The sequence below is a fragment of the Bufo bufo genome, chromosome 6, assembly GCF_905171765.1.
Source record: "Bufo bufo chromosome 6, aBufBuf1.1, whole genome shotgun sequence".
Lineage (NCBI taxonomy): Eukaryota > Metazoa > Chordata > Amphibia > Anura > Bufonidae > Bufo > Bufo bufo.
The window spans coordinates 12904374-12928354 of NC_053394.1; the positions used below are offsets into that span (position 1 = coordinate 12904374).

The 23981-nt window shown below is 43.2% G+C and overlaps 1 protein-coding gene across 1 annotated transcript in view; it reads right to left on the bottom strand.

Annotated features, from left to right (window-relative positions):
• Positions 1-290: 290 nt before the first annotated feature.
• RBM20 (RNA binding motif protein 20) overlaps positions 291-23981 on the bottom strand; it is a 248595-nt gene continuing 224904 nt past the window's right edge. The window contains exons 11-15 of the mRNA XM_040437466.1: positions 20560-21147; positions 16261-16362; positions 15654-15775; positions 3590-5130; positions 291-3056 (exon numbers count right to left, since the gene is read on the bottom strand). Of these exons, the coding sequence (XP_040293400.1) occupies positions 5020-5130; positions 15654-15775; positions 16261-16362; positions 20560-21147 (923 nt within the window). The 3' untranslated portion in view covers positions 291-3056; positions 3590-5019. The remainder of the gene's footprint in view (positions 3057-3589; positions 5131-15653; positions 15776-16260; positions 16363-20559; positions 21148-23981) is intronic.

The window sequence follows — 23981 nt, forward strand, 5'->3', positions numbered from 1 at the left end:
ACACAGCTCCATAGATGTAAATATCAATAAGTTATAGGGGTTAGAATATGGCAATAAAATGCAAAAAAAAAAAATTTCCCCCAAATTATTATTTTTTTTTTTCAGTATTAAAACACAAGAAAAACTTTACAAATCATTGTAATCATACTGACTGGAAATTGAAGGTAACAGGTCAGTTTTACCGCAAAGGGAATTCTGTAAAAGCAAAACCCATAAAACTGGCGGAATTTGAATTTCTTCCCCAATGCCACCCCATATGCAATATTAAATGGTGCCATTAGAAAGTACAACTTACCCCGCAAAACAACAAGCCCTCATACGGCTATGTGAAGGGAAAAATAAAAAAGTTGTGACTTTGGGAAGGCGGGGAGAAAAAACAAAACCGCAAAAATGGAAAATCACCCAGTGTGGCCTGCAGGCTAATAACTCAAAACTACTAAATACTTACACAGTGGGGGGAGTTTATCATTGACCAGCGTTTTACAGCAGTCTATGATATCCCCTACGCTGCCAGAGGATTTGCTAAACTTATAGTGAGGCGCAGCCCTCGTCATATATTAGACGCCTCCTCTGGCAGTCCGTGCGCCTAGACTGAAATCTGCAGAAGCTCAGAGCGGACGTAGATCTCAGCAGAAAACTAGCGTAAAAGCCTTCCCTCCCCGCGCCTCTCCTGCTTTTCAGAAAGCGTCCAGGACGACGTAGAAACGCCACTTGCGTGTTGATTTAGCCTTAATTGCGTTTAAAAAGTTTACAAACACAGGGTTTGCAACTTTTTATTTACGCCAGTGCGGAAATCTGTGGGCTCAGGGAGAGATTGGTGCCTTGTCCAGCTGACAGGACTGCCTTGACTGGAGACATTATGGCATCTGGGAGTACTTCTGTAGGGGCCTGTTTCAGCCACTGGATGCAAACGGGAATGATTCTATTCACTCACAGAAAGCAGAGACACTGAATGGTAACCAGTTGCTACTAGAGTAGACATTTGCAGAATTTGTAAGACTGGCCAAAGTTTAATAACTGTCAGGCGCATTCAACCTACTGGGTCTCCTCAGCGCACAAGTTGGTTAAACATTGTATTCTGATACAAACATGTTCCAAACAAGTTTTTTTTTTAAATCTATTTAAAATCTAAATTTATATGTCTGAACCAGGGGTCTCCACTTTGGATAATCCTTGCTTTAAGCAGATTAAGCAGATCACACAGTGATCCTGAAGTGTCATATTGTCTGTTCAGTATAGATGATGATTTTACGGGCCTTTCCGATATACCTTAATTGTCCGAATTATTAAAGATTCCTTGCCTCCCTCTGGAGCCCAGACCCCTCTTCCCAGGGATGTTTGTTGTAAAACTCTGCTTGGTAGCTATTGGTTTGTACTTTTCTGTATTATTTTGGGAAATAGGATGAAATGTTATAAAAAATATAAAAATTTCCTGTAGTGCCACCACAGGAGAAAATAGCAATACACAAAGCCCATTCAATTCAGTGGGTTGTCTGTGAAATGCAGGACTGAACAGGCCCTCTAGATAAAGAGACTGTGTAACCACCGTCCACCCAAGAAATGAGGAGCCTGAACCCAGGACCACCTCTATTTACTCATAATTCTGTAACAGGGGATATGATTAGATAACCCCATTCAGTTAATACTGCAGCTCGGCCTCCATAGCCCAGCACGGCCGCTACCCTATAAATGAAGTTGTGCTTCTAGCTCCATCCAAAGTGCCAGAAGCTACAGAGGACATCTGATCGGCGGGGGTGCCAGGTGTCAGATCCCCACCGATCTGATATTGATGACCTATCCTTATTATAGATCATAAGTGTCATTAACCCTTTAGGTACACCCCATCATGTTAACAGCTCGGCAGTAACCTACTGTACACCACTTCTAATTCCCAGTGCTGGTCTACTTGTAACCCACCTGAAGTCACTCTGAGCTGTAAATTACATAAACACACAAATATAACATTTATATAAATATTCTTTGTATTTTGCGTTTCAGACAGATTGCTGGTGAACCAGTTTTTTTTTTTAAGTAGTAAAAAGTTAAAATTCACATTATAAATAGGGTAGCAAAGTTAAAATGCGTGTTAAAATTGCATCATATTATATACATATTGACCAGTGAACTTAACCGAACACCTTTCACCATGTCCCGTGTCGGCTAGCATGCACATTTCAGACGTGAGGTGGACTTTATTTCGGGGAAGGAATGCTAAGGATTGTCCTTAGGAATTAAATACTTTTATTAAATAAAACTCATACAGCAGGTTTCTAGTAAATGGTCAGAGAACGCTGGGTTAATGTGAAGTGGCCTGATCTCCACACACATTCATAATAGACTGTATAAATACTGTAGAAGGTCTGTGCTTCGTGTGAAGTGTCAAGGAGCTCATCATTGGTTTGCAAACAGAAAACATTCCAGACCACAGCCGTAGTTTATACCGGCCATTCATTCCCTCTATGTCATTTGCTTAGTTTATCTGCATGTCATAGTAAAATAGTACATAAAAAGTTTTCCAGGAGGTGTGTGAACTGTCCTCGAAACACAGATGTTTTCTTTTTCTGTGAGATAGTCTTCAGCAAGTATGTATTAACACATTTCTGTTACTAAAGGCCAAGTACAAGTAGGTAGGTAGCCGGCAAAAGTGTGGCTGAATAATGGCATTTGCTCTGATGTGTATATATATGTATCATGTATTATTATTTAATAGAGAACATTACTAGTGCATGGATTTGCCTGGGCACCTTCTCCTCTATAAGTAGGGTAAGTTATTTGTATGACTGGCATGTAATATTTTGGCCATCCAGGGCTGCTATCTCTGCGGTTCCAGGATGGCAGTCATTAGAAAATACTCGTCATATACAGTAATCAGAAGCGGCCATGTTTGCAGAAACAGCTGGTTGTTATGTCCTTTGCTGTTTCTTTATGGAAGTGAATGGGAGCTACACAAACAGTGTAGCACAAAGAGCTTGGCCGGTCTCTAATCCTCGCCATCTCCGGCTGCTGCATGTGACGGGTATTCCAAACTCAGCCATGAATTGTTGAGATGGGAATAACTGTCACCGCCAGACATCTGAGAAGCTCTGACAGACGTCCTTCAGAACCTCCTGCTTGAGGTTCTTTTGTTTTGCTTTCATTTTGTCATCTCGTTTCCCTCTCTCAGCTGTCATCTAGTTGCACTGATTGCATCCCTTTAAATCCCCTCCCATACTGCATCACTTTGCGGTTTATACAACTTCCTGGAGTGTGTGCATGCTAGAAGCTGTTTCTGCTGCACCCACAAGATAAGTCTGTTTCTTTATTCCTGTTTTCTTGTGGGCTGGATTGTAGGTGACCCTGACTCCCTCCGTATTAAGTGTAGGGAGCCAGTGGTCGTGTCCCCTCACTATTATAGGGTGTTCAGGTGTCATACAGTCGAGGAACGAGGGTATGCAATTTTCTACCATTGAGATTTTTGCATATGCTGAGCAGTTAGGGAGAGAGCTAGGCTTGTTACAGGGCTTACCCTTCTGTTCCTTAGTTTTGGATCAAGTCAGTCGGATCTTCATTTGTGTCTTCTAGTTTTCTGTAACACCATCCGTGACAATACCACTATAATGGACTCGGTAACTGGTGATGAGCCCTCTCAACATAACCCTGTCCCTCACTCTTCTCTGTGTCAGCTATCTTCCCTTTTACTTCAGTGTGAATGCTGCTTATCTTGGCACAGGCAGTATAAAAGCCCTACCGTTCATAGCTACCAAGGCATCCCCTGTCCAGTGATAATATGGCAAATGGGGCAGTCATTTATACATCTAGTAGCCAATGCAAAAACGATAAGATTTCATCAGGAATTTTTGCAGAGACAAGGCACAAAAATATAAATATATTTAAATCACATCCCGATGATCCTCTTACCTTCTAGTTATTTACATAGTATGGACATAACCCACAGTAATGTACGACCAGAGATGAACGCTGAGGATCCTGGGCCCCAAGGCAAAAACTGTAACATGGCTCCCCACCTACCACTGGGATCAAACATTTATTTAGGCTTTACCATGTATATAAAAAGCTTTTTACTGTATATTAGGGCCAGGGTACATTAACGTGATGATTTCTGCTGTAGGACACTGAGCTGTTTACATTTATAATTATACTGTGACATTTTAGAATTTGTAATTTTTATTAAAACTAGTGACAGCAGTAAACCAGTGCATTGCTGTTCTGTCAGAATACTGAGAAGCTGATAGTGAAGTGAGCGCGATGTTTCCAGTAGTAGCATCGCTTCCTTTATAATAGAGACATAATCACATCGAAACACCTGAATTCATTTGACATCAATTCTCATGCATTTTCACTCTGAGGTACTGGTCATTATAATACATTAAAGTCTGGATGAGTTAAAATTCTGTAAGAAAAATAAATCCCTGAGAAAATCAGAATCTTATAAAATATCCTCTATGGTAAAATATGCATTTACAAAGGCACAGAGGGGCTCAATTCTGCATATGGAAGCCAATTCATGCAAGACTTGTAACGACAATTTAAATCGCCCATTTTACAGACTAAAGCTTCACCTACACTATTCCCCATATAGATTCCAAACTTTTGCCCTGACAATGGAAGATTAATAATTTATCTTTTCTTGAGGCAACTTGTATTTCTTAAATTACATTTTGCAGTTTTTTGAATAAATTACAAATAAGGCAAGGAAACATAGTCTGTGGCTTTACTATTCTGAGTGCATACAAATGATAACCTTCCTTACTGCATATCTCATCGTGTACAGTCATCATCTTCCTGAAGAAATGTCGGTGAAATCTGTTGAACATTGAATGTAACTGATGCTTCATAGTCGGCATGTCGGGCGTATAGCTTGGTCTTGTTCTCCTCAATGTTTAAGGACACTTTAACAAGCTGACATGCATATCCCTTGTACGCATCGTTCCTTTTACTTTCTGGATTATTTCACAGTTCATACGACCCGAATTGCTCTTTCGTGTACAGGCCATAACAAGTAGTCGGTAGGCTAGCTCCTCAGGGTTTGCTTCTCTGAAACTGAGGAACGATCCCAACATCCTCAAGCGAAACAGTTTTCTCTCTGTCATTCATATCTGGACCATCTTTTGCCAACCTTGATAAATAACACTGTGGAAGAAGTAAAAACATCAACGTACTCGTTAGTATAACATGCTATAGGCTCATTGTGACGCTGCACTGGACTACTGGCTGCTAGATTCTGCTTAGGCTGCATGCACACAAACGTTAGGGCTCCGTGCCGCGGTCATGTGCATGTAGCCTTACACTAGAGTTAAAGGGCTCCGCTGGACTGATGGCCATCACTGTTTCATCGAGCATCCCTGGCCCTCGGTTATGGTATGTGAACCAGGCAAAGCCACATTGACAGGCAAGCTGCTGTTTCGGGGTCGACACTTATTTGAGTACCGCAGTGCTTTCACTGTGCCGACTGATTGTTACCCAGAGGCTTGACCCCCCCTCCCCCACCAAACATATATTAAAAAAACACTCCAGGATTTTTTTTTCTTTCTTTGCCTATATAGTTCAGGGTAGGCTATAATTAAACGATAACATAAAGGTCCTTGTGTACATCTTGCAGCAATTTTGCACTTCTTTGCTAAATAATGGAATTCTTCCAATAATAATTGTACGTTTATTATGTATCACTATCATATAAATCATGTTATATATATTTTAATCCCAATATATTTATTATAAGGTCTTTGTGATAGTTGTTAACTTATATATTTTTGACACTTATTCATCCGTACACTATGTGCACTTTTTTCACACTGTATGCATTTTTTATTTTATGCACTGTTCAAACTGGATACGCTTGCGATTTTGCATCCTTTCAGTTTAGGCGTCCTGCCTCTTCAGGTGCGGCTTTTGCCGCGCACCACGCGACGATGTGGTCTTGGTACCCATATATTCATGTTTATAATATTTACATGTGTATTAGCACATTTACTTGCATCTTGGTGATGTTTTATGTATATGCCTTTTTGTATATAAGGTTGCCATGGCTATGGTACTCTTCCTGCTTGGCACAGATAGTGACTAGGCTTCCTGGTGTGACATCATCATCATGTGATGAGGGTCATGTGATAGTGGATGACACACACCTCATTTAAAGGGCTGGACTGGGTGGTTAAGCCGATCCTCTATGGCAGTGATGGCTAACCTTGGCACTCCAGCTGTGGTGAAACTACGACTCCCAGCATGCTCCATTTATTTCTATAGAGTTCTGAGAGCAAGCAAGCAAGGGGGGCATTTTGGGAGTTGTAGTTTTACCACAGCTGGAGTGCCAAGGTTAGCCATCACTGCTCTATGGCATCCAGTGAGTGCACAATGAGTTGTGACCTAGCTAGGCTAGGGAGATGCTCTCAGTCATGTGCTCAGTCACCTGACATGCGGGTCATGTGACCCAGCTTTCCTGTGTGTTAGATGCTACCTGCATATGTGTAACACAACTCTGATTGGCCACTAGGTGCATTCAAAGAGTGTAGAGACCCTCATGGAGTTATCCCTCTGAAGAAGCAACGCGAAACACATGTTGGGGTATCCGTTTATGTCATATTTGGGTCTGTATTATGTCTATTTGCTGGACCTGGTTATTTTTTTATGTATTGTGAGGCAGTGATAGAGGTGTAGAGGGGGTGGATATTTACACCCCTATTCCACCACAGGTGAGGCCAGCTGAAGGATAAACCAACCCTCAGTGTAGAACTCCAGGGGAGCGGAAGTGATCCTAGAGAGGGGGAAGCCTGCAGAGGCTCTGTGTGGTCTCAGCCAGGAGGGCTGAGGGGCCACGAGGCTGTGTGAGGCCTGATTGGTCCCCTGTGTGGGACTGTGCCAGATGAGCTGAACTTCTGAGTGTCAGAACCTGATACCCTGTTTGTGAACTGCGCTCTATAGGTGAGATAGAGACGACATATGTATTAGGTAGAGCCCAGACGGGCAGGTGTTTCTTTTGGTCTTGAACCCAGTTGTCTGAGAAGGAATCTGTCATCGCCGCTTGCTGGAGAGAGCGATCCCTTACATTATGGAACCTGTACTATTAGTAGTGATGAGCGGCAGGTGCCATATTCGGTTTCGGCGAAATTCGCGAATATTCGCTTGAATATTCGTCTCATATTCGTCTAAATCGAATATTCGTCATTATTCTAGTTATCGCGATTAATATGCGATTTAAATAATTACGTATTGCGATTTTAACTTAGGTAACTAGGTAACTTTCCTATTGGTTTGATATCTAGAATTAGCGAAGAAGACGAATATGACGAATGTATTCGTCATATTCCTCAAAACTAAGATAACAAAGTATTCTCCATCTTCGTTTTAGCTCCATATTCGTCAACTTCGCTAATTCTAGCAATCAAATAGGAAAGTTGATTATAGAGACAGCTGTGTTTAATTCGCTTTGTGATTATATTACTTTGCTTTTTTTAATAAATAAAATAATTATAATACTTGATAATTATTATAATTATTCTATTTATTTAAAAAAAACTAAGTAATATAATCGCATAGCGAATTTTGTTAATGATGTGTCCTTTGATTATATGTGTTTTTTTACATAATGTCGTTTCAATAAACATGGTATTTATTTTTAATAAATCATAGCAGTTTGCTGTTTTGCTAGTTGCATATTGGCACATGCACTTTACCCGTGCAGCCCATGTTGTATAGCTGTTTTAGTTAATGTGTAATTTGTTGGTTGTCAGCCATCTTGATTCCTTCTCCCATCAGAAATATGTTTCTAATAACCCTACATTTCCTATCATGCCTGACTTTGCAGAGACAGAGGACGCAGAGTCTCACCACACTGCACTGCTCTGTGTCCTCTGAGGGCAGCCATAACAGATCAGAGACACAGCTGTCGTCCCCTCACATTGCAGGGTCTCCATGTATTTTTGTGTGATGCAGTGTGAAGACCAGTGTGAATACAGCCCATAGAGCTACACTGGAGAGTGAGAACACACACATAGTACAGGCAGTATAAATCAGGAGGTTTATATAACTGCAGCTAATCACTGTATGCACTTTCCTATTATATATATCTGCACTCCTGGTCCTTTAGATGGGGAGACATTATATTTTACCAGAATACAGAGAGACACAGAGGGTGGGGAGGGGCCTGACAGCTGCCAGGAGGGATTTGATTGGAGATGATGTAATCCAGGAAATCGGCTACACCGGAGAGACTGAGTTCCTCTTTACACATTAGAGCAAGCTCTGGGCCGCTGACTTGAAGTCACATGATCAGATTCCCATGATGGAGAGGTTCAAATGTATGGATGCCACCGAGCTAGGGTGTAACAAATTATACTGCTAGAATACTGGGGATGAGTTAGCAATTATATATATAAAATAAAAAAAAACACTTCTTTAATTGGTCTATATCTTTTTTGCCCAGAATTTTTTTATTTGATCTGCACTGATTGTCTGAGCCCCTAATGTGACTTCACAATAGACTGCGAAGCTTCAGCTCAGAAAAGTGCAGATCCGGCAGTGAAATGGTCTGCTGGCTGAGGCAGAACCAATGCAGTATTGCTGAAATAAAATATTAGACATGTTCACATTCTGCTGAATCTTTACATGCTGATTTTGATTTCCCCATTCATACACAATCCATGGGAAATCCACAGAAAGTTCACAGCGTGTCCTCAAGTCCACTTGGCCTGTGAATGAGGTTGTGTTCACACACTGCACATACAGGTCTAGATTTACTAATCCTATTAATGGCCTAGACCTGCGCCAGATTTATCACGGAGACTCAAGCTGGATGATAAATCTGGTGAAGGGATAGGCCTAGCTCTATACCAACTATTGGTTGGCTTACTTTGAGACAAAATGTTATGCCAGACTTGTAGTGCAATTTTGGCACAAAACAGTCCATTTTAGGCCATGCCCCTTTCATGTGAAGCTCCCCCTCCTTTCCTATGACCACTTGCTACCCAAATTGGGCCTTAGGGTATGTCCAGACAGGATTTTAGACAAGGGTTTCAGCCCAATCTGAGCCGAAGCCACCTCCCAATTTTTTCACGTGGCCGAGAGTTTTTGCCACATGGTTTTCAAGACTGTGCCAAGATTGTACAGGTCCATGCTTGGTGCACCACACGGACGCCTCGCAAAGCCACAGCGGTAGCCTGCTCACGGATTAGGCTACTTTCACACTGGCATTTTGGCTTTTCGTTTGTGAGGTCCGTTCAGGGCTCTCACAAGCGGTCCAAAACGGATCAGTTTTGCCCTAATGCATTCTGAATGGAAAAGGATCGGCTCAGAATGCATCAGTTCGCCTCCGTTCATCACAATTCCGCTCTGGAGGCCGCCTGCAGCGTTTTGCTGTCCGCCTGACGAAGCAGCGCAAAACGGATCCGTCCTGGCACACAATGTAAGTCAATCGGGAGGGATCCGTTTTCTCGGACGCGATCTGGCACAATAGAAAACGGATCTGTTCCCCATTGACTTTCAATGAAGTTCAAGACGGATCAGTCATGGCTATAGAAGACATAATACAACCGGATACGTTCATGACGGATGCATGCGGTTTTATTATTGTAATGGAAGCGTTTTTGCAGATCCATGACAGATCCGCAAAAAAAAATTGTGTGTAAGTAGCCTTAGCTCCATTCAACTGAGTAACTTACCAGGACCTTAACATGAATAACTTGGAAGAAAGACGAGACAGAGGGGAGATGGGAGAAACTGCTAAATACATAAAGGGAATCAACAAGGTAAAAGAGGAGAGAAGATTTAAAAGACGAAAAACTGCTACAAGAGGACATCGTTGTAAATTAGAGGAGCAAAGGTTTAAAAGTAATATCAGGAAGTATTACGTTACTGAGAGAGTAGTGGATGCATGGAATAGCCTTCCTGCAGAAGTGGTAGCTGCAAATACAGTGGAGGAGTTTAAGCATGCATGGGATAGGCATAAGGCTATCCTTCATATAAGATAGGGCCGGGGGCTATCCATAGTATTCAGTATATTGGGCAGACTAGATGGGCCGAATGGTTCTCATCTGCCGACACATTCTAGGTTTCTATGTTTCAAAAACGAGAGAGGGTTTGTATGAAATCACAGCACAGCAGTTTCTGGCGTGGGATACACTTTGGATTTTTTTGCGGACAGAATCCTCCTTTTGAACCTACCCTTAGTCCCCTCTTGAACCGACAGAGCTACTAATGCCTTCCAGATGACAACATGGGTGTATAATAGGAAACAGCCAACCCCTCTGATGTCACCATGATATATGGGTGCTCAGCTCAGATGTTGGCTGCTGATGTCGTCTGCTACTCTGAGCCTTGTATATTACCTAGGGATAATGACAGCACAGAGCAGAAACCTATTGAAAATGACAAGTACGCCAACTGTCTTGTATCGTCCGCTTCTGGGGCAAAGCCCAGCTAATGTCAGCTACTTAAACCTTTCAAGTGAAAGCATCTGTCTACAGCCTCACTAGCACTGGGCTTATGGATTTAATGAGAAACAACATTTTAGAAGGTGGGATATTAGAACTTCCCCGGAGTGTATCATTAGAAGACAATCCTTTGGGAATACAGAAAGCTTTCTGCCAGTGATATCATATATCTTTCTGTACAACAGTGCCATTTTTCCTAATGACACGAAGCAATCTCTAAAGAGCTTGGAACATCATGGTCCGGCGAGCGTTTGATGTGATGAAGTAATATATGCTGCCATCTAAAATGAGATTACATAGTAACCTTTGCTGGTATTTTGCTTAGCACAGTGCACACGCTGCACATCGGTTTTATGGTGTCTTCACCAACAACGTTTAGATGTTTTTTTAATGGTAATACAATATAATCCCCTGATTCAAATGCTAGATGTCAAAACAGACTTCTAGTTAGTGAAGGGCGACTTCGTCTTCCTGCTACAACTCACAAGATGTAGGCAGTGTGATAAAACCGAGACACATTTTTCAAGCTTTTTGTGGCCAAATTAGTGTAAGTTGCAAAATATAAATGGCACAAATGACATGCATCATCTTCAGTGGTATCCATTACTTTTAGCAGATTACTGTGCATTAACATCAGTTTTGAAAAATGCAATAAAAAGGAGATTGACTAAGAATTTGCAGCAGGAGACATTAATTAGAATGGGTTCACACACGGTGTAAATGCCATGGATTTTCCACAGCAGAGTTTTAAATAGAAAGTCTTTCGCTTCTACAGTCGTGGCCAAAAGTTTTGAGAATTAGATAAATATTGGAAATTGGAAAAGTTGCTGCTTAAGTTTTTATAATAGCAATTTGCATATACTCCAGAATGTTATGAAGAGTGATCAGATGAATTGCATAGTCCTTCTTTGCCATGAAAATTAACTTAATCCCAAAAAACCTTTCCACTGCATTTCATTGCTGTCATTAAAGGACCTGCTGAGATCATGTCAGTAATCGTCTTGTTAACTCAGGTGAGAATGTTGACGAGCACAAGGCTGGAGATCATTATGTCAGGCTGACATAGTGGAGGGTAATGCTTAAAATCATTGTTCTTCCATTGTTAACCATAGTGACCTGCAAAGAAACGCGTGCAGCCATCATTGCATTGCATAAAAATGGCTTCACAGGCAAGGATATTGTGGCTACTAAGATTGCACCTCAATCAACAATTTATAGGATCATCAAGAACTTCAAGGAAAGAGGTTCAATTCTTGTTAAGAAGGCTTCAGGGCGTCCAAGAAAGTCCAGCAAGGCCAGGATCGTCTCCTATAGAGGATTCAGCTGCGGGATCGGAGTGCCACCAGTGCAGAGCTTGCTCAGGAATGGCAGCAGGCAGGTGTGAGCGCATCTGCACGCACAGTGAGGAGAAGACTTTTGGAAGATGGCCTGGTGTCAAGAAGGGCAGCAAAGAAGCCACTTCTCTCCAAAAAAAACACCAGGGACAGATTGATCTTCTGCAGAAAGTATGGTGAATGGACTGCTGAGGAATGGGGCAAAGTCATATTCTCCGATGAAGCCTCTTTCCGATTGTTTGGGGCATCTGGAAAAAGGCTTGTCCGGAGAAGAAAAGGTGAGCGCTACCATCAGTCCTGTGTCATGCCAACAGTAAAGCATCCTGAGACCATTCATGTGTGGGGTTGCTTCTCATCCAAGGGAGTGGGCTCACTCACAATTTTGCCCAAAAACACAGCCATGAATAAAGAATGGCACCAAAACACCCTCCAACAGCAACTTCTTCCAACAATCCAACAACAGTTTGGTGAAGAACAATGTATTTTCCAGCACGATGGAGCACCGTGCCATAAGGCAAAAGTGATAACTAAGTGGCTCGGGGACCAAAACGTTGACATTTTGGGTCCATGGCCTGGAAACTCCCCAGATCTTAATCCCATTGAGAACTTGTGGTCAATCCTTAAGAGGCGGGTGGACAAACAAAAACCCACTAATTCTGACAAACTCCAAGAAGTGATGATGAAAGAATGGGTTGCTATCAGTCAGGAATTGGCCCAGAAGTTGATTGAGAGCATGCCCAGTCGGATTGCAGAGGTCCTGAAAAAGAAGGGCCAACACTGCAAATACTGACTCTTTGCATAAATGTCATGTAATTGTCGATAAAAGCCTTTGAAACGTATGAAGTGCGTGTAATTATATTTCACTACATCACAGAAACAACTGAAACAAAGATCTAAAAGCAGTTTAGCAGCAAAGTTTGTGGAAACTAATATTTGTGTCATTCTCAAAACTTTTGGCCACGACTGTACACTACAAGCAAAGTGGATGAGATTTAAACATCCCATCTACATGCTGGGAAAACCGACAGCATAAGGGCTCATGCACACAACTGTGTGCCAGCCTTGTCCATGCTGCGGACCGCAAATTGCGGTCCACAGTGTACGGGCACCAACAATGTGGCCGCCATGTGTGGACGCAGACCCATTCACTTGATTCGCAATCCGCATCCGACGGTCCGCACTGCAAAAAAATAGTGCATGTACTACTTTTTTATGGTGCGGAGACAGACCGAAAACCCACGGAACCACTCCGTAGTGCTTCCGTGGGCTTCCGCTCCGTGCCTCTGTTCCACACTGCACCATATCTCCTAGATTGCGGACCTATTCTAGTGAATGGATCCAAATCCATGATAAAGTGTGCACACGTCCAGTGCCCATATCTTGCGGACCTACTGTTTGCGGGCCACAATATGGGCGCGGCCAGGCAACGGCCGCATGCATGAGCCCTAAACCAGCTTTCAATCAGTAGCATGATTATGCTGCAGGCTTTACCTGTGTCTATCACCTGTGATCCCAGCAGCAGTGCCGGTACTTTGCTCCTTTTAAGACCTGCCAGGGATTCATTGTAACTTTACTTTGGCAGACCACTGAGCCTTTACAAGGCTGCCCTAATAACCGCATTGCTCCCACGTCCTCGTCACTAGGGGAAAGTTCAGTCATTGGAGGGAGCACCCTCCTTCTAAATGACCTCTCAGATCCCGTGGTTGCAATTGACCACAGTATCTGAGGGGTTAAATGTAAGTGATCAGAATTGTCTTCAATCACAGACCCTGCCGGTGGATGTCTGCTGTGTAAAACAGGCACCTACCAGCTATGGAGCTTGCTCAGATTCCGAGCTGGCACCGTGTATTAAGACCCAACGTTTGCTGTACACGTCAGGAAAGGGTTAAAGAGAATTGAAACATCTTTCTAATGTATTTAATGACTATTTTCTGCACATGATTGTGGTGGCGGCCATCTTCCCTGAATACTCTGCTCTGATATCAGCAGTTCAGAGATGCTTTACAGCAGCCCCATAAACTGTAGGGACCTGTAGTCTGGGGATCACACATTGCATTCTGGGAACGTCTATGGGGTTGTGTTGTGGTCATACTCTGTAACCTGTGCGAGGTCACCTACTGCATCCATCACAACAGCATGAAGAGTCCGGGTGCAGATCTGGCCGCCTGCAGTCCAGACCTTTCACCAATACAAAATTTTTGCCGCATCATGAAACAGAAAATCTGGCAAAGACGACCCAGGACTGCTGAGCAGCTAGAATCCTACATCAGACAAGAATGGGAAACGTTCCTCTCCCAAAACGCCAATTGGTCTCCTCACCTCCCAGCCATTTACAGACTGCTGTTAATAGAAGAGGGGGTGTTATACAATGGTAGACATGCTCCTGGTCCACCTTTTTTGGGATGTGTCGCCGCAATCAAGTTGTAAATGAGTTAATATTTTTCATGAAATGGTAAAATGTCTCACTTTCACCATCTGATATTTGTTCTATGATCTGTTGTGAATAAAATATGAGTTTATGAGATTTGCAAATAATTGCATTCTGTTTTTATTTACATTTTACCCAGCAGTCCAACTTTTTTGGAATTGGGGTTGTATATTTAGGTGTTACCTGTCCTTTTATGATAATTAGATGACTGCTGATAATTGAGATAATATTTCAGGATTATGTGTCACCAGCAAACTCCCTGTCCAGCTGTTTGCTCAGACACATAGCTCTGCTTCCCCTTGTTTATCTGAAGCTCCATTCTTGAGTTATTATACCTTTTCTTAATATGCAAATTAAGCTTTTGGAGCAATGAGAATATTGCTCCTGCTTAAGTTGCCTGTGGGCCAATGACTCATTGCCCCACAAGAAAGAAGCAGGGAGGAATCATGTTTTCAGATGTTAAAAAATGACGAATATTCGATATAACGAATATATAGCACTATATTCGAAATATTCCCGAAGTTGCGATATTCGCGATTAATATTCGCTATTCGAATATTCGCGCTCAACACTAGTGGTCAATAGCAACTGTTGCATCTAATTGGTTTCAGAGGCTAGGGGCCCTCTCTTTCGCCCCTGGCAGTTGGAGTCCTGACAATGGTCCCTGCATCCGCCACGTGTGGTAGCCTATTAGGCCATCAATGAACACAATCTGATCAGCCGTGTGACCGGTGCTCACTCTTTAGAAGCACGAACTGTACTTTCCAATTTTTTTGTATTTCTTTCCACAATTCGTGGCTCGCAGGCCTTCCTTTTCGTTCCTAAAACGCTGTGCTGAATCCTATACCATACCGCGCAACGTTTCAGGGGGTTGTGTGGTATGGGATAGGATTCAGCACAGCATAGTCATTTTAAAAAGACTCTCTATGATCCCAACGTCAGCTAGCAGGGAGAGACAGAGCTCAGCTCAGATCTAGTGATCGGCAGCGGTCCTGGACCCCCCACCAAACCACATTTTGAAAAGACTGATATTCCTTAAGCCAGCAAGTCCTCTGTTTCCCTGCAGTGCCATCACGGGGAAAGTGAAACATTACAACTTGCCAATGAAATCCATAGACTGTCTGTGTAGTGTTCAAACTTGCTGGGTCTTCCAGCACAGGACTTGCTCTTTCTACTTACCGGTAGCCTAAAAAAGAGAGGGCCCCCATTAATTCCTAAAAACTCCTAATTTCTTAATAAGGATAACTTTTTTAAGGCTGTGGCATCTGTGAGATATTTATAAAATATTTGTGCAGCAGGGTCGATGGGTATAACCTTTTATATATACAGTGCCATTCCTCATAAAACTATAGCTTTAGGACTTTGTAGGAGAATAATGCCACAGCAATGAAACTCCAGAGTCTCTGGTCTGTGATTAATCAGTCTCATATACCTAGTGTTTCTGTTCCAGAAAGTACAATATAATACCTGCAGGTTTTTGTAGTGTACTCGGCTCCTACAGTGAGATGTTTTCGCTGATTCTTCACTGGTGTAGAACAGACCACATAGTTTGCAGTAGAATCCAGTTCTAGGAACTATAAATTCAACACCTATGAACAGAACCAAATGACATTTGATAAAAAGCACTGTAAATCCATTTACACTTTATGCCTTCTACTCTTTGAATCCAAATAACATTCATTTCTGTGATTGGACAGTTAGTTAAAAAAAAGTATGCGATTGTTAGGGTCCATTCACACATCCTCAAAATGGGTCCACATCCGTTCCGCAATTTTGCGGAACAGGTGCGGACCCATTCATTTTCAATGGGGCTGGAATGTGCTGCCTGCATCCGCTTCCACACTTCCGGATCCCCACTTCCGTTCTGCCCAAAAAATAGAACATGTCCTATTGTCCGCAATTGCGGACAAGAAAAGGCATTTTCTATGAGAGTGTCGGGGATGTGCGGTCCGCAAAATGCGGAACGCACACTGCCGGTGTCCGTGTTTTGCCGATCCGCAAAACACATACGGACGTGTGAATGGACCCTTATAGTGAAACTCTTGTATTTTCTATGAAAATAAATATTACATACCTAGAGGGATATTCAGCTCGGTAAAGACATCATCCTGCTCCCAGGAAGGCGAAGAGTACATTTCTTTTGTTTCTAATTCTGAACCTTCAGGAGACTTCCCTTCTGTTGGTAAAGAATTGCTTAGATCAGATTGGGGTACATAATACAGAAAAACAGGTCGCGTCCAGTGATTCAGTAACGGTCTAATGGCAGCATCAGCATCATACACAGGCGAATGAGGGAAATAGAGCGCTGTTTAATTTACCTAACCCTATATAAGCTGTACATCAGTTTTCTGGCATTTTTTTTAAAAAGGACACAGGTTTTATGGTCCTTTTTATGCTGGTCAGTTTATTATTATTTATTATTAAAGCGCCATTCATTCCATAGCGCTGTACATATGATAAGTGGTGCACATACATAATACAGACAATTGCACTAAGCATGAACAAGACGAGTTACAGACTGGTACAGAAGGAGAGAGGGCCCTGCCCGTGAGGGCTTACAATCTACATGGTGTGGGAGAAGGACACAGTAGGTGCGGGTGAAGCGGGTCATGGCGGTATAGAGGCAGCAGGGTCACTGGTTGTAGGCTTGTCTGAAGAGGTAAGTTTTGAGGTTTCTTTTGAAGGATTCCACTGTAGGTGAGAGTCTGATATGTTGGGGTAGCGAGTTCCAGAGTATGGGGGATGCACGGGAGAAATCTTGGAGGTGATTGTGGGAAGAGAAGAGAAGGAGGTCTTGTGAGGATCGGAGAGTGCGTGTGGGGATGTATCGGGAAAGTAGCTCAGAGATGTAGGGAGGGGACAGGTTATTGACGGCCTTGTATGTATTTGTATTTTGAACTGAATTCGCTGGGCAATGGGGATTCAGTGAAGGGATTGGCAGAGGGGCGAGGCAGAGGAGTAATAGGGTGAGAGGTGGATTAGTCGGGCAGCAGAGTTGAGGATAGATTGGAGGAGTGCGAGAGTGCTAGATGGAAGGCCACAGAGGAGAATGTTGCAGTAGTCTAGCTGGGAGATGATGAGGGCATGTACAAGCATTTTCACAGACTCAAAGTTAAGGAAAGCGCGGATGCAGGAGATGTTTTTGAATTGGAGGCGGCAGGTGGTGGAAAGGGCTTGGATGTGCGGTCGGAAGGAGAGGGCAGAATCCAAGGTCACTCCAAGGCAGCGGACTTGGTTGACGGGGAGAGTGTGCGGCCATTGATCATGATAGATAGGTCTGTTGGGGGAATTGAGCAAGATGGGGAAAAGATGATGAATTCTGTTATATCCATGTTAAGTTTTAGAAAGCGAGAGGAGAAGGAGGATATGGAAGATAGACATTGTGGGATTCTGGATAGTAAGGTGGTGATGTCTGGACCAGAGAGGTAGATTTGTGTGTCGTCAGCGTAGGAGTGATACTGAAAGCCATGGGACTCTATGAGATGTACCAAAGGAGCAGGGGTCAGAGGAATGGTTATTAGGTTTAAGGGGTTGCAGACATTTGTAGAAGAGATTTGTAGTGGGAGGTAGAGGTGATGGTGGGGATTTGCTGAGGGGGGCCTGGATTTGGAGAGATATCAGCAGCTGCTGCAAAGGCCAATAAGATAATGGGTTGCATCAGAAGGGGCATAGATGGCGGTGATGAGAACATAGTCCTACCACTTTACAAATCACTAGTCAGACCACACGTGGAGGACTGTGTACAGTTCTGGGCTCCTGTGAACAAGGCAGACATAGCAGAGCTTGAGAGGGTCCAGAGGAGGGCAACTAAAGTAATAACTGGAATGGGGCAACTACAGTACCCTGAAAGACGATCAAAATTAGGGTTATTCACTTTAGAAAAAAGACGACTGAGGGGAGATCTAATTACTATGTATAAATATATCAGGGGTCAGTACAGAGATCACTCCCATCATCTATTTATCCTCAGGACTGTGACGAGGGGACATCCTCTGCGTCTGGAGGAAAGAAGGTTTGTACACAAACATAGAAGAGGATTCTTTACGGTAAGAGCAGTGAGACTATGGAACTCTCTGCCTGAGGAGGTGGTGATGGTGAGTACAATAAAGGAATTCAAGAGGGGCCTGGACGTATTTCTGGAGTGTAATAATATTACAGGCTATAGCTACTAGAGAGGGGTTGGGGATCCAGGGAGTTAGTCTGATGCCTGATTGGAGTCGGGAAGGAATTTTTTATTCCCCTAAAGTGGGGAAAATTGGCTTCTACCTCACAGGGTTTTTTGTTTTGTTTTTGCCTTCCTCTGGATCAACTTGCAGGATGACAGGCCGAACTGGATGGACAAATGTCTTTTTTCGGCCTTATGTACTATGTTACTAATAAGGAGAAGCAGAGAAAGCTTACAGGCAGTTATTGGAAAGGAACCGTTCGTTCCTAATAATTGCCCGAGCAGAGTGGAGAGCACAATTACAGGCAGCAATCATCCTCTGTCTGAGGACATCACTGGTTCCCATAAAGATTCATTGTTTGTAGGCAGCAGCTTACGCAGGGTGATGTGCTGCCCAGAGGCAAAGATTTTAGGTGCCGGCCGAAAGGTATAATAGAACATCTGGAGATCACAGCACATTTATTCTGGACCATTATTCGGAATGAGTGTTTTTACAAGCACTCAGCGCCAATAATTGTCATGGTGATTGGCGGAGCCACCACGTTTATTACACCAGAATATCATAGCTGACCCTTACTTAGCTGACATTGCTCCCATTGATAGATTGAGCATATCACTCCGCTGGACCTTTTTACTAAGACTGCCATATGAAACACCAGGAGATCTGTCCCATAGTCTGTCAATGAACTCCAGACTACAGGGTAGCGTATAAAAAGGCAGTCTGCATTTCCTAACGGATTTACAGGAATAGACAAGATATTCCTGGCAGCCCAGCGTGTGTGTCATCAAAATGATCTGGCTGCTAAAAGGAGAGGTTCTAATAATAAGGCCATACATTTGTGTAGGTTCAGTGCTAGATATTTAACATTTTAGGAGAGAACAGCTTTTCATGGAATTTATAAGGGAGCTGAAACACACGCATGCAACTGTGATGGCTAAACTACACTGAAATAGATGATATTAGTGGGAGAAATGTCACTGGACATCAGCTGCTCTGTCCGGTCTGTCAGTGATGGCAGAGGAGAAAAGGATACTGGATTGGAAGAGACTCATCTAATGTGTGGTCTGTACAAGTATTGATTGCACTTAATATAGTTTGCACATGTTTAATTAATCACAAGTCACATTGATGCACCATTAGATATTGAACATAGGTGATACATCGTCGTTCATGGCAAAAGTTAGATATCATTTATCTGTCATGGAGCGGTCAGTACAGAGTGTGCCGTTTTCAAAATTATTTTTCTACATTACGTGACATCAGCCAAAATATACAAAGACATCATTGTCAACCTATCAATCAGTGGCGTAGCTAGAAATGACTGCCCCCCCCCCCCCCCCGTAATTTTTTTGCAACCTCTTCCTTTCATGCCGCCCCCATTCCTGTGGCTAGTAAAGATCGCTCTCTCAGACCAGGCCCGGCAGCTGTTCCATCCGTTTTCTACACTGTCTATACTGTCACTGTATCTAATTTCATTGTGTAATACTGTTGAGGGGGGCCTGACCAAATCTTTTAGTCCTCCTCCTCCTGGATGGGCTCCTTCTGGGTCACGGCCCCAAAACAGCCGCTTCCCCTATAGCTACGCCCCTACTATTAATGTGTGTCCCCACAGGGTAGGAAACTGTACAGAATAAATAAATAAAAAATGACTCGCCCTTTAAATGTCCAGCCAAACCAGCGCCTCGGCAACAGTCACTTCTGGCCCAGCTCTGATGACATCACATTCTGCAGTCAGTCACTGGCCTCAGCGGTCACATAATTCTCATGCACATGTGAGCTCTGAGGCTAGTGATTGGCTGCAGCAGTCAAATGAACAATGAATGTGACGTCATCGCTGCAAGACTTTGAAAGGGTGAGTATTAGATCTTTCTTTATTTTATACTGTTTCCTGTTTTTTTTTTACAAATCTCCGACAACGCCTTTAAGCTGACAGATCCTGTTCTCTTTAGTTGTAATATACTGTATAGTAGAAATTAAGTCCCCAAGAAGTTATGAGTGGTAGTGGTTGAGGTAGTGCAGGTATAAAATGGACAGAGACACAAAGCCGCATCCTCAGCTGCAGCCCAGAGAACAAATCTATAGTGTATACATGTATACAATGCACTACTACTATATATCACTAAACATACAAGAAATGCCATAAAAACAAGTTATTAACATTCTAATTCCACAAGTTCTGTATACTGGAATAATTTCATGTGGCTTACCGGAAATGGAGTGCTCTCTTTCTCTTTTATTTCGCCTTTGCTCTTGGTTGTGCACATCCATCATTGTCACACTGCTGTCTGCAGGAGAGTCTGGTCTCTTATCCAGTTCTGGACTGCCCTTATCTATATGTATAGGTGTTCCAGAATCTGTAATGTCACCTATACATTCTGGTGCAGGTTCGTGTCCGTGGACCCTGTTAGGACTTTTGTAATTCTCCTCCAGTTGATCACACTTATCCTTAGGATTCACATTTACATCAGGCACATCTGCAACCGTCTCACAGCAGCTACTGTCAGGACTTGCACTTCCTCTAAGAGATGTGCAGCTCGTTGCTCCAGAGGAGCTCTCACTCCTGGTTCTTTCACTAAACCGACATTGTAAAGTCACAGTGTCAATATCAAGTGCACACATCTGAATACAATTCTCGCTTTCCTTAGGGACAACAGGAACAATTTCTTCAAGCTCTGTAATGTCTGGCTCCACAATTAGATCATCCTCGCCCACTTCATCTACTGTCACAAGTTCCTCCATGTTAGTTGGGTACCAGCTGTCACCTTCTAGGTCACTTCCACTGTCCGAGTCCTGTGAATACAATAGATGCAGACAGTTATGATTGTAACAAAAACACAAAGTAGTATTCATAAGTGCTGTAAAGTTTAGAATATTTAAAGAAATACACATACAGTAAAACACAATGTAGCTGATTGTGGATCACTAGATCAAAGTAGCTTTACAGGTCAGTTAGTATTAAACTTCATTTAAAGGGAACTGTGGCGAAACCAACCTCGCCACTGGGTGAAGGAGAAGCCTGGTTGCCAGCCTTTTGCCCCAGGATTATGGGCCCTCTCATCAGCCCATGCTAAACTTAAACCCCATGGCGATTTGACTGTGTTTGTGGCATCTGAGCGCTGTTTGGATATATTGAGCGCTCAGATCCAAGCCATCTGGGGATATGTTAAATGTCTATGTTTACTGTAATGGTTGGGACATTGTATATTTGAGTAGTGATGTCTGTCCTATTGTCTCCACGTGTGTATTGGCGATTTCCCTTTGTCCTGAGAGATAATTGAATTACTCCTCGGTTGTCTCCAGGACAGAAGACATTGTGTATTCTCCTGCCTATGATAATTACATCAACCCATTGTGTAAGGTAATTGTATCACAGGCAGAGGGGAGGATTTTGTGTGGGAGTGTTTTACTTTATTGTACGTGTTTATTGGTTGTTTTTACAAAACCATGTGGGTGGAACTAGTGTGTAACAATGTTATATAAGAACAATAAACACACAGCTCTGGCTGACCACTGCTTTACCCTCAACACGGAGCCTCGTCTCGTTCTTGGGGGGATTCACTGTATGCTGTTAGAGACTCATTGCTAGGAGTGTAAGCCGCTTGGGTGCGTTTCCTATTCGTCTGCTAGCAGCTATTCGTGAGGTTCTGTTTGGAGTTTGGAGCATTCCCTTGTATGCCGTTACAGGAACCTATCATCAGGATATAAGGCCCTTAAACTGCCCAAACCTTCAATCTATGATGGTAATACATTGACAATGATGCCTTTGTGTAATCTGGTCGATGTAGCATAATGTAGAAAAAGAACTTATATATATTTATATTAGGCTACTTGCACACTCATGTTTGGTGCGGATCCGTCTTGTACCTGCACAGACGGATCCGTACCGATAATGCAAACGCTTATATCCGTTCATAATAGATCCGTTTGCATTATTCATAAAAAAAAAGTCTAAGTCAATGACTTACATTGAAAGTCAATGGGGGACGGATCCGTTTTCAATTGCACCATATTGTGTCAGTGAAAAACGGACCGGATAGTGTGCTGTCCACATCCGCATTTCCAGGGCGCAGCCCCGATCTTCCGGTCCATGGCTCCCGAAAAAAGTAGAACATGTTCTATTCTTGTCCGCAATTGCGTACAAGAATAGGCAGTTCTATGGGGGTGCCGGCCGGGTGTATTGCGGATCCGTAATACACTACGTTTTCCACTGCACATTTTCCACTGTGAAATAGCGGGCAGAAAATATGTAGTGTTCACAGCAGCAGCAAAGTGAGACTCTACAAATTCTTATCCACACTGTGCGGGAAACAACCTTGCTGAATCCACCTGAAGATTGATCTGTGGTACATGTACAGCGCTAGGTGCTGGGCTTTAATCTGGAAAAACATGTACAGCACAGAGTTGAAACAACTGCCCCTGCAATCTAGCAGGAGCAGAGCAGGTCCGGTCCCCGGCTGTCACTGACAAGGAGAAGACAAAAGCGGTTTATAACCGTTTCTGCCTTCTTTCCTCAGTGCATAGTGCTAGGGCAGCCATTTCCTCTATTGGACACAGTGTTCACGTGATCGCCGAATGACTAGGGCAGAGAAAAGCTGCTGGGTTTAGTAATTTCACTGTAATTTGTACCCTCCTTAGGGTACCTGAAGATGCAATCCTCTAATTGCTTATACAATAGACTTCAATAGAATACTATTGCAGCCTGTGGGAGTTTTACTGGCTGTCTATTGAGCCATGCTGCTGGCACAGCTTAATGGGCAGCTTACTGTGACAGGCCTGGGAAACTTCACAGCGCTCGAGACTGTCATAACAACCGATTGAACCCCCTCACAATTTTGCCTTAGGGACTCCAATTGGAAGACAGAGGGAGCCCCCTCCTTCTGTGTAACCACTCAGATGCCACAGCATCTATTGGGTTAAATGACCAGGTCACTTGCCCTGCATCAAAACGGATATTGATGCAAGGAAACCCGGGACCTGAAGAGCCAGCTTTGCAGTAAAGGAGCCAGAATCTAGTGGCAGGGAACAGGTAAGCATGATCACCAGCACGGGTCCGGCAATGCTGGGGTCTGAAAAAAAGGGTGGACAGCCCCTATAATAGAATCACTGAAAGGGAACCTGTCATCAACTTTATGCTAACCTCACTGAGGGCAGCATAAATTAGTGACAGAAATACTGATTTCAGCACAGTGTCACACATCAGCTAAAAGTAAGTAGTTGCTGAGAACCAGCATCATAACCATTACAGCCCAGGCCTTGAAAAGAGTCAAAGCTACCTGAGAAGAGTCCTGGTTATTCATAATCTTCTGTACTCTCACCCATCTGCTGATGATTGGCAGTTCTCTCCTAGAGAGAAAGGAGAAAACTAGGTAGAAGACTGTCAGTCATCAGCAGGTAGGCAGGAGAGCAGGAATTCATGAATAACCAGGACTCTTCTCAGGTGGCCGGGACTCTTTTCCAGGCCTAGTCTGCAATGATTGTGATGTTGGTTCTCGGCAACCACTTACTTTTAACTAAGGCTACTTTCACACTAGCGTTCGGAGCGGATCATCCGTGACAGTATCTATCTACCATACCTCAGGTTAAATAAGGCTACTTTCACACTAGCGTTCGGAGCGGATCCGTCTGATGT